Source organism: Spermophilus citellus (assembly GCF_964194105.1).
Source record: "Spermophilus citellus genome assembly, chromosome: 1".
Taxonomy (NCBI): domain Eukaryota; kingdom Metazoa; phylum Chordata; class Mammalia; order Rodentia; family Sciuridae; genus Spermophilus; species Spermophilus citellus.
In genome coordinates, this window is record NC_138182.1 from 227,053,317 (window position 1) to 227,065,069 (window position 11,753).

Sequence of the window (11,753 nt, forward strand, 5' to 3'; positions counted from 1 at the left end):
CCCCCCCTTATTTTTAGCAAAAAGAAATGCCTATTTATGGTAACACTTATGTGTTTGATGTGTTAAGATCATTCTTTCTAGTATACTTGGAAACTAAAGAGCATAAGCATTTTTGTCATTAAACTAAGGTAATATTTTCTACAAGAACAAATAACATGATTTCTGTATTCACAATTCAGGTGTCTTTACTGATAAATTTCCTCAAGTACTTTTATCTTTTCACTTTGAAGGCCTGTTTTCCCAAATAGAAAAGTATCTCATCTGCTGTCTTCTGAACACTTCCGTATCACAATAAAAAAATTAGCATGCACTTAAAGGCCAACTCTGTTTAAAAAAAAGGGGGGGGTGGAATTGGTGGTTACTAATCTAGGTCTTTTCTTCCAGGTATGCTAGGATTGTGCAAGTATTTGTTTATATTTTGTGAGTTGCAGACATGCACATTTTCTTAAAGATCCTTAAATAGGTCTTAAATTTTCTTAGGACTCGAGTTTATACCAAATAATGTGTAAGACAAAATATTTCCACTAGAGGGAGCCATTTACCTAAATTAACCCTTGATATAATATTTTGTAGGAACATAAAGCATATGCAAATTTCTCTCTCCAGCTCTCATCGCGTCTGGTTTCAGGGTTGTTGTTCTTTGTTTTGTCTTTTGTACTGGGGATTGAACCTAGGGCACTCAACCACCAGGCCACATCACCAGCCCTTTTTTATATTTTATTTAGAAACTCGCTGAGTTTCTTAGGGCCTTGCTGCAGAGGCTGGCTTTGAACTTGTGATCCTTTTGCCTTAGGCTCCAGAGCTGCTAGTATTATAGGCATGTGCCACCACACCTAGCTATAACATCATTTTTAAATGAAAATAACCTTGAAATGTTTTTCTTTAGAGCAGTTTTTGAATTTCAATGATTTCTCCGGCTGATATGCAAAAATTTTTCAAGATGTTGCCTTAAGTCCAAGTACAGAATTATGATCTAGGCAGAACACCTCAAACTTTATTCTAAGACTCTTGTTAAATATATATCTTGATGTATTTAATTCTGGATGAGACCTGAAGTTTTGCATTTCTAGCAGGCTCCTAGATGATTCTTGCTTCTTGTTTATGGACCTCACTTTGTGTTAGCAAGGATCTAGAGAGTTTCTTGGGAATTGAAGTTCCCTTATACTGTAAATAGTTACCATGTAAGCTTCATATGAGAGCAGAGGTTTTGTGCTTTCTTTTCCTCCTCAAGTATCTGCAGTATCCTGAATAATTCCTGAAACAATAAATGCTCAATAAATATTTATTGGATGAATGAAAGGACAGTGTCAAAGTGCTTTGTATAAGGTAATTTAATCTTCCTGACAGCCTCTAAGGTAAGCTGTACTCTTCCCTTCCCGTTTCACAGAAAAGCAAACCAGTCACGTGTTGTGAAGCCAAGATTAGAATCCAATAGTTTATTTTATTTATTTTTATGTGATGCTGAGGATCGAACTCAGAGCCTCGCACATGCTAGGTGAGTGCTCTACCACTGAGCCACAACCCCAGACCCAGAAACATCACTGTGGCTCCCAAACCATGCTTTAACAAAAATACTATACTGTATTGCCACTTGTTTTTAAGTAACCTCTCACCCAACAAAGAGATCAAGACTCACACTGATAAAGGCAATTATTGTCCAAAGGCCTATGTATCTGTTTATGATCATTTATGCTTGTTAGAGTGTGGTGTTTGCTGTCAGCCTGGAGAACTCCCCCCACAGACACAGCCACTGCCCACTCACGGACAGGATAGGAGATGTTAGGCCTACTTCATGTTTCTGAAGGAACAAGGTGCCACCAGTCCATACCCCAGTATCTAATTTCATTAAGTCTTGTAGTTCATCATCCAAAGGAATGAATGGTCATGATCCCAAATTACAGAAAATTGATCAATAAGGACAGGAGCTCCTGGAGTGTTCCTGGGCAAGAGGCCAAATGGAGTCATTTAACATCAGGTTTCAGTTTTCTGGCTTCCTGCTAGGAATTACCATCCCAGTTGCATTATCCTATTAAAGTTCTGATTTTTTCTTTGTTACTTTTTCTAATCTTCTAAGGCCACCATTTGATCTTATTTGGTAAAATGAGATAACTACTTGATTTTTTTCTACCTCCCAGAAATAAATAATTTAAGAATGTATTTACAAATTTTATTAACAAAGTTTATTTACTATTTGACTAATCCCCTAGCTACAACAATTGTATGTGCTTTGTGGTTGTAAGTTACATCGCCAGGGCTAGGCTGGTAGTTTAGTGGTAGAGCAGTGCACGTTAGCAGTATGTGGAAGGCCTTGGGTTCAAGCCATACACACACACAAAAAAAAAAAGGGAAAAAAAATCCTATAGCTTTGTACTTAACATTGAATTACCTTCAGGTGTTACAAAAGGACTAAAGGCTAAGCTTGTAAATTTTCTACCTCTGTCCTAGAATTAACTCTCTAAGGAGCCCTGGTTCCTTTTTTTGAAAAGGATCTTTAGAATGCAAGATGTGGGAATTGTGTGTGTTAACAGCTACTGCCACTATTCTACATCCTCTCAGTACATAGGGCAAGAAAATATATAACCCCTGTAAGCTCACATACCCATGTTAATTTCAGTATTACTATAAAATAATAAACTAATCCATTCTAGTCTCCCCTCCACCACTGTTACCTTATTTATAACATTTCTCTGGAAGTAAGAAAGCCAGGCTTCAGTTATCTTCAGTGTATTTACTTATTAATTCCACCTCAATAAATATGTAGTTTCAGAATTTCCCAAATCACTGTGAGAAACAAATTTGCCAACTAGATCCATACAGTTTTTTAAAATATATTTAGTTGTCAGTGAAACTTTATGTATATGTGGTGCTGAAAATCAAAGCCAGTGCCTCACACACTGAGGCAAGCACTCTCACCACTGAGCCACAACTCCAGCCCCTGGATCCATACAGTTCTTTATAGTCTAGCCTTACAGGATTCAGCCACAACACCACTTTCAAACTCATTCAAGTCAGCCCCCATTTTCACCACTCCCTTCAGTGAGGTCATAACATACAGGTGCCATTCAGTAGATTCATGGACCCATGGGGCCTACTGAAATATATATTAAAATCTGTCTCCATGGGGCTGGGGGTACCTTTTCCAGCATGTGCAAGGCCCTGTGTTCCAGCACCAGAAAAAAGAAACTTTCACTATGATTGTGGATTTTCCTATTTCCCTTTGTAGTTCTGTCGGTATTTTTATTATCTAATAGTATTAGTTTTAGGTATCTATTAACTAGGAATCATAATTTCCCCAGGATTTGAACTTATTCTTTTTTTTTTTTTGAGAGAGAAAGAGAATTTTTTAATAATTTTTTAGTTTTCAGTGGACACAACATCTTTATTTTATTTTTATGTGGTGCTGAGGATCGAACCCAGCGCCCTGTGCATGCCAGGCGAGCGTGCTATCGCTTGAGCCACATCCCCAGCCCTTGAACTTTTTTTTTTTTTTAAGAGAGAACTTTTTTTTTTTTAATATTCATTTTTTAGTTTTTGGCAGACAGACAACATCTTTGTTTGAATGTGGTGCTGAGGATCGAACCAGGGCCGCACGCATGCCAGGCGAGCGCACTACCACTTGAGCCACATCCCCAGCCCCTGAACTTATAGTAAATTAATAACCAAAAAATATATAAAAAGTTAATTTAGCCAGGTGCGATAGTGCTTGCCTATACTCCCAACTACTTAGGAAGCTGAAACAAGAGGATCCTAAGTTTGAGGCTGGCCTGGGCAACTTACTGAGACCCTGTCTCAATTAAAAAAAAAAAAAAGCCAGGTACTGTGGCACAGGCCTATAATCCCAGCAGCTCAGGAGGCTGAGGCACAAGGATCATGAGTTCAAAACCAGCCTCAGCAACTTAGTGAGGCCATCAGCATCTCAGTGAGACCCTGTAAAATAGGCTGGGGATGTGGCTCAGTGGTTAAGCACCCCTGGATTCAATCCTGCAACCAAAAAATAAAATTAAAAAGGCTGAGAGTGTGGTTTAGTGGTAGAGTCCATAGGTTCAATCTCCAGTACCACAATATATTAACAAATAAATCATAAATTTATCATTGTACACCAGTTCATATTTTATTTTAAATATTTTTTTAGTTGTAGTTGGACACAATACCTTTATTTTATTTATTTTTATGTGGTGCTGAGGATCGAACCCAGGGCCTCGCACATGCCAGGCAAACGCTCTACTGCTGAGCCATAACTGCAGCCCATTTATTTTATTTTTTACCAGTGCTGGGGCTGGAACCCAGGGCTTTACATATGCTGTCAAGCTCCCTACCACTGTATTATATCCCAGTTCTTTCCATACTTTTTCTACCTTTTCTTTTGTTTCTTAAAATATCAATTAAAGAGCATAAATAAATGTTTAATTCAGCCTGACAGTTTTTTCAGTACTGGGAATTGGATCTAGGACCTTCCTTGCATATGCTAGACAAGCCCTCTACAACTGAGCTACACATGCAGCCTCCAATTTTTGTTTTTTAACTAGAAGAGTTCTAATCCATCTACATTTATATAATTACTGTTACATATTAATTTATCTCTGCTTTCTATCTGTTCCACAGTATTTCTTTTCTGGTTTTTTTTTTTTATCTTTTAATCCTCTGATGTTTTTTGGATTGATTAAACTTTTTTTTTCTTTAACCACATTTTTCTATGATTTTGCAAAGAGCCCTGCTTCCTTTTATTTAATTCTTTTATGTTGACCTAAGCTATTTTATCATGCATCACCTAACTAGTCACCCAATAATGCCTAAAATTAATAAGGACCTTAGAATATTTTAATTCTGATCACCATTCTCTCCTTATGTGCCATCATTAAGGTTTTGTTTTTAGTAATGGGGATCCAACCCAGAGCTTCATACTTGCTAGGTAGGAGCTCTACTATTGAGCTACATTCCTAGCATAATTTTCTTTTTTAAAATTCATAAATCATATTATTTTTATCTTATAAATTTAGCCTTTATTTATTCATGTTTTCTTTTTTCTTCTTGTATCTTAAATCTCCTAACTCTAATCATTTTTATGTACCTAAAGCACATATTTCAAACCTTCTTTTAATAAGGATCTGTTTGTAGTAAATTCTAATTCATTTGAAATTTTTTAAATTTTGCTTTAATTCTTTTTTATTGATTTCAAAATTTTTTATATATGATAGCAGAATGCATTACAATTTATATTACACATATAGAGCCCAATTTTTCATATCTCTGGTTATATACAAAGTATATTCACACCAATTAGTGTCTTCATACATGTACTTTGGATAATGATGTTCATCACATTCCACCATCATTTCTAACCCCATGCCCCCTCTAGTCCCCTCCCACCCCTTTGTCCTATCTAGAGTTCGTCTATTCTTCCCATGCTCCCCCTCCCTACCCCACTATGAAATCAGTTTCTTTATATCAGAGAAAATATTCAGCTTTTGTTTTTCTGGGATTGGCTAACTTCGCTTAGCATTATCTTCTCCAACGCCATCATTTACCTGCAAATGCCATGATTTTATTCTATTTTATTGCTGAATAATATTCCATTGTGTATATATGCCACATTTTTTTTATTCATTCATCTACTAAAGGGTATCTAGGTTTGCTCCACAGTTTAGTTATTGTGAATTGTGCTGCTATAAACATTGATGTGGCTGTGTTCCTATAGTACACTGTTTTTAAATCCTTTGGGTATTGTCTGAGGAGAGGGATAGCTGGGTCAAATGGTGGTTCCATTCCCAATTTTCCAAGGAATCCCATATTGCTTTCCATATGGGTTGCACCAATTTGTAGTCTCACCAGCAATGTATGAGTGTACCTTTTTCCCCACATCCTTGCAAACATTTATTGTTGTTTGTCTTCATAATAGCTGCCATTCTGACAGTAGTGAGATGAAATTGTAGAGAAGTTTTGATTTGCATTTCTCTAATTGCTAGAGATGATGAACAATTTTTTCATATATTTGTTGATTGATTGTATATCCTCTTCTGAGAAGTGTTTGTCCTTGGCCCATTTATAGATTGGGTTATTTGGGCTTTGTTTTTTTGTTTTGGAGTTTTTTTTTTGTTTGTTTGTTTTGTTTTGTTTAGCTTTTTGAGTTTTTTTTTATATACCCTAGGAATTAGTGCTCTATGAGGAATGCCATTGGTATTTTGATTGGAATTGCATTAAATTTGTACAGTGGTTTTGGTAGTATGGTCATTTTGATAATATTAATTCTGCCTATCCAAGAGCAAGGTAGATCTTCTAAGGTCTTCTTTGATTTCTTTCTTTAGGTTCTGTAGTTTTCATTGTATAGATCACCTCTTTTGTTAAGTTGATACCCAAGTTTTTTTGTTGTTTTGTTTTGTTTTGTTTTTGAGGCTACTATAAATGGGGTAGTTTTCCCCGTTTCCCTTTCTGAGGATTTGTCACTGATATACAGAAATGCCTTTGATTTATGGGTGTTGATTTTCTATCCTGCTGCTTTGCTGAATTTATTTACTAATTCTAGAAGTTTTCTGGTGGAGCTTTTTGGGTCTTCTAGATACAGAATAATATCGTTAGCAAATAGTGCTAATTTAAGTTCTTCTTTTCCTATCTGTATCCCTTTAATTTTTTTTTCATGTAATTTCTCTGGCTAGTGTTTCAAGAACTATGTTAAGATATATGTTAAGGTAGCTATTTTGAAGACAAACAATAAGTGTTGACGAGGATGTGGGGGGAAAGGTACACTCATACATTGCTGGTGGGACTGCAAATTGTTGCAGCCAATATGGAAAGCAGTATGGAGATTCCTTGGAAAACTGGGAATGGAACCATCTTTTGACTCAGCTACCCCTCTCTTTGGTTTTTACCCAAAGTACTTAAAAACAGCATATTACAGGGATGTTCCCACATCAATGTTTATAACAACACAATTCACAATAGCTAAACTGTGGAACCAACCTTGATATGCCCTTCAGGAGATGAACGGATTTCAAAAATGTGGCATATATTCACAATGGAATATTACTCAGCAATAAAAGAGAATAAAATCATGGCATTTGCAGGTAAATGGATGGCAATGGAGAAAATAATGCTAAGTGAAGTTAGCCAATCCCCCCCCAAAAAAAACAAATACTGAATATTTTCTCTGATATAAGGTGAATGACCTACAATGGGGTGGGGAGGGGGAGCGTGGGAGGAATAGATGAACTCTAGATAGGGCAGAGGGGTGAGAGGAGAAGGAAAGGGGTAGGGGGTTAGCAATGATAGTGAAATGTGATAGACATCATTATCCAAAGTACATGTATGAAGACATGAATTGGCATAAACATACTTTATATACAACCAGAGATATGAAAAAATGTGCTCTATGTGTGTAATAAGAATTGTAATGCGTTCCACTGTCATGTATTTTAAAAATAAAATAAATATTTTTAAAAAAAGAGATTAGTGCTTTATCTGATGTGTGGGGGGTAAAAATTTGCTCCCAAGATGTAGGCTCTCTATTCACCTCACGGATTGTTTCTTTTGCTGAGAAGAAGCTTTTTAGTTTGAATCCATCCCATTTATTGATTCTTGATTTTAATTCTTGCACTACAGGAGTCTTTTAAGGAATTTGGGGACTAATCCAACATGATGAAGATTAGGGCCTACTTCTTTTTCTACTAGATGCAGGGTCTCAGGTTTAATTTGTAAGTCCTTGATCTACTTTGAGTTGAATTTTGTGCATGGTGAGAGATGGGGGTTTAATTTCATTTTGTTGCATATGGATATCCAGTTTTGCCAGCACCATTTGTTGAAGAAGCTATCTTTTCTCCAATGTATGTTTTCTGGCACCTTTGTCTAATATAAGATAATTGAAATTTTGTGGGTTATTCTCTTTGTCCTCTGTACCATTGGTCTACCAGTCTATTTTGGTGCTAATACCATGCTGTTTTTGTTACTATTGCTCTGTAGTATACTTTAAGGTCTGGTATAGTGATGCCACCTGCCTCACTCTTCCTGCTAAGGATGACTTTAGCTATTCTGGGTCTCTCATTTTTCCAGATGAATTTTATGACTGCTTTTCTATCTCTGTGAGGAATGCCATTGGGATTTTGATCAGAATGTCATTAAATCTGTACAGTGTTTTTGGTAGTATGGTCATTTTGACAACATTAATTCTGCAAGATAGATCTTTCCATCTTCTAAGGTCTTCTTTGATTTCTTTCTTTAGGGTTCTGTAGTTTTCCTTGTATAGATATTTCACCTCTTTTGTTAAGTTGATTCCCAAGTACTTCATTTTTTTTAAGCTACTGTAAATGGAGTAGTTTTACTCATTTCCCTTTCAGAGGATTTGTCACTGATATACAGAAATGCCTTTGATTTCTGGGTGTTGATTTTATATCTTACTACTTTGTTGAATTTATTTACTAATTCTAGAATTTTCTGGTGGACCTTTTGGGGTCTTCTAGGTATAGAATCATATCGTCAACAAATAGTGCTAATTTAAGTTCTTCTTTTCCTATATGTAACCCTTTAATTTCTTTCATCTGTCTATGCTCTGGCCAGTGTTTCAAGAAGTATGTTAAATAGAAGTGATAAAGAGGGCATCCCTGTCTTGTTCCAGTTTTTATAGGGAAAGCCTTCAATTTTTCTCCATTTAGAATGATATTGGCCTGGGGCTTAGAGTAGATAGCCTTTATGATGTTGAGATATGTTCCTATTATCCCTAGTTCTTCTGGTGTTTTGAACTTGAAGGGATGCTGTATTTTGTCAGATGCTTTTTCTGCATCTATTGAGATGATCATATGATTCTTACCTTTGAGTCTATTGATGTGATGAATTACATTTATTGATTTCCGTAATTTGAACCAACCTTGCATCCCTGGAATGAATCCCACTTGATCATGGTACTCTATCTTTTTGATATGTTTTTATATTCCATTTTCCAGAATTTTATTGAGAATGTTTGCATCTATATTCATTAGAAATATTGGTCTTAAGTTTTCTTTCTTTAATGTGTCTTTGCCTGGTTTTGGAATCAGAGTGATATTGGCCTCAATATGAGTTTGGAAGTGCTCCCTCTTTTTCTATTTCCTGAAATAAATTGTAGAGTATTGGTATTAGTTCTTCTTTAAAGGTCTTGTAGAACTCGGCTGTATATCCGTCCAGTCCTGGGCTTTTCTTGGTTGGGAGGCTTCTAAGGACGTCTTCTATTTCATCACTTGATATTGGTCTGTTTAAATTGTGTATATTATCCTGATTCAATTTGGGCAAATCATATGATTTGAGAAATTTGTCAATGCCTTCAATATCTTCTATTTCATTGGAGTACAAATTTTCAAAATAATTTCTAATTATCCTCTGTATTTCTGTAGTGTCTGATGTGATATGACCTTTTTCATCACGTATGTTAGTAATTTGAGTTTTCTCTCTCCTTCTCTTCATTAGTGTAGCTAAGGGTTTGTCAATTTTGTTTATTTTTTAAAAGAACCAACTTTTGTTTGGTCAATTTTTTCAATTGTTTCTGTTGTTTAGATTTCATTGATTTCAGCTCTAATTTTAATTATTTCCTGCCTTCTACTGCTTTTGCTGCTGATTTGTTCTTCTTTTTCTAGGGCCTTGAGATATAATGTTAGGTCATTAATTTGTTGACTTTTTCTTTTAAGGAATGAATTCCATGCAATGAACTTTCCTCTTGATAATGTTTTCATAGTATCCCAGAGATTTTGATATGTTGTGTCTATGTTCTCATTTACCTCTAATAATTTTTTAATCTCCTCCTTAATGTCTTTTGCAACCCATTGTTCATTCAGTAGCATATTGTTTAGTCTCCAGGTGTTGGAGTAATTTTTATTTTTTATTTTGTCATTGGTTTCTAATTTAATTCAATTATAATCTGATAAAATGCAGTATGGTGTCTCTACTTTTTTTGTATTTGCTAAAAGCTGCTTTGTGGCATATTATATGCTCTATTTTAGAGAAGGATTCATGTGCTGCTGAGAAGAAAGTGTATTTGCTTGATGAAGGATGATATATTCTATATATGTCAGTTAAGTCAAAGTTATTGATTGTATCATTGAGATCTGTAGTTTCTTTTTTTTTTTTTCAAACTGTATCCAGCTTTATTAAAGATACTTTTCATAAACCATCATGGTATTTCAGGCAGGACGTGGGCAGACAATCATTAACAGTATACAACAACTTTCAAACTCCCTTCTTGAATGGACTACCAAAATCAGAAAGCCACTATAAAACCCAATGAAGTCTTCATTTGATGCTCTGAATAGGGAAAGTTTAGAGTGAGGGTTGACATTTCACATTTAGCATGTTGTTTAACAACTTTTCACAAGCCGACCCTGACTTTCAGGAAATGAAAGGAAAATGGCAAAAATTATTAATCTGAAGATCCACAATCTAGAAAAGGAACTGCTGCTCTTCTGAGGGACACTATTCTCAATGACGTCACTGGAAAGTCCAGATTGCCCCACACACTGGTAAAACCAACTGTTGGGAATCAGGTCCCAACAGGTTTAGGGGAGTTAAGTCTATGCCGATGGCAGAGAGGGACAGGAGGACATACAAATGAGTTTGAGTTTTTCCATACCACAAGGCATTTGTGCCAAGGTGGCTATGTGTGCCAACATCAGGGAATCCCTTCCTCTTAGGAACAGAGAGGAAGTCTCTCAAAACTAGAAGGGAAAGGTGTCTTCCCCCACAGCAATCCAGCTTTGGAGACATTCTACTAGTGACATATGCTCCTTCCCCCAAAAAACAACAATGAAGTGTTCTGTGTGCTAACAACATAGCTTAAAAAAAAGTAAAACAAAATTCTGCATTTTTATAAAACTTGATAAAAAATAGTATTTCAAACTGTACAGTCACCAGAAGTACACAGTTATCAAAAATGCACACACTTCACTTGGCATCTCCAGCACCTTCAGCTTTCTGTGCCTGGTCTGTTTTGGCATCTCCATTTTCTGCAGGGTTATTCCCATCCTTGCCAGTGTCAGCTTTTCTCTTTTTACCTTTGGGTACCTTCTCTCCCTTCTTTGCAGGGGCCTTTTTAGGCTTGGGCTCTGGCTTTGGAGGAGCAGGTTTGTAAGACAACCTTGCAGATCTTCTCTGTGGTTCGTCTTTCACCTTGGCTTTATCTCCTTTAGCATCCCCTTCAGCCTTTCTCTTGGGCATGGTGGCGATGGCGGCGGGATGCAGGCGCTGGATGCGGGGATGCAGCGGCGTGCGGCTTTGGTCGGTCCGGGGGTCGTTCTCGCCTCTTCTTCCGAGATCTGTAGTTTCTTTATTCAACTTTTGTTTGGAAGATCTATCCTTTGGTGAGAGAGGTATGTTAAAGTTGCTGAAAATTATTGCGTTGTGGTCTATTTGACTCTTGAACTTGAGAAGAATTTGTTTGATGAACATAGTTGCTTCATTGTTTGGGGCATATATATTTATAATTGTTATGTCTTGTTGGTATATGGTTCCCTTGAGCAGTATGAAATGTCCTTCCTTATCACTTTTGATTAACTTTGGCTTGAAGTCTACTTTATTTGATATGACAATGGAAACCTCTGCTTGCTTCTGCAGTCCATGTGAGTGATATGATTTTTCCCAACATTCCACCTTCAGTCTGTGTATGTCTTCTCCTATCAGATGAGTCTCCTGGAGGCAGCATATTGTTGGGTCTTTTTAAAAATCTAATCTGCTAGCCTATGTCTTTTGATTGGTGAGTTTAGGCCATTAACATTCAGGGTTATTATTGAGACATGGTTTGTATT

At 36.3% G+C, this 11,753-nt stretch overlaps 1 protein-coding gene across 1 annotated transcript; it reads right to left on the minus strand.

The window, feature by feature from the left end:
- Positions 1 to 10,156: 10,156 nt before the first annotated feature.
- Positions 10,157 to 11,252, minus strand: LOC308644626 (non-histone chromosomal protein HMG-17-like). Its single transcript, XM_081286012.1, has one exon. The coding sequence runs from the start codon at positions 11,164 to 11,166 to the stop codon at positions 10,894 to 10,896; it is 273 nt and encodes a 90-aa protein (XP_081142138.1). The 5' UTR covers positions 11,167 to 11,252; the 3' UTR covers positions 10,157 to 10,893.
- Positions 11,253 to 11,753: the final 501 nt, after the last annotated feature.

Coding starts and splice junctions, on each gene's coding strand:
- LOC308644626 (XM_081286012.1), bottom strand. CDS start 11,166: ATGCCCAAGAGAAAGGCTGAAGGGGATGCTAAAGGAGATAAAGCCAAG.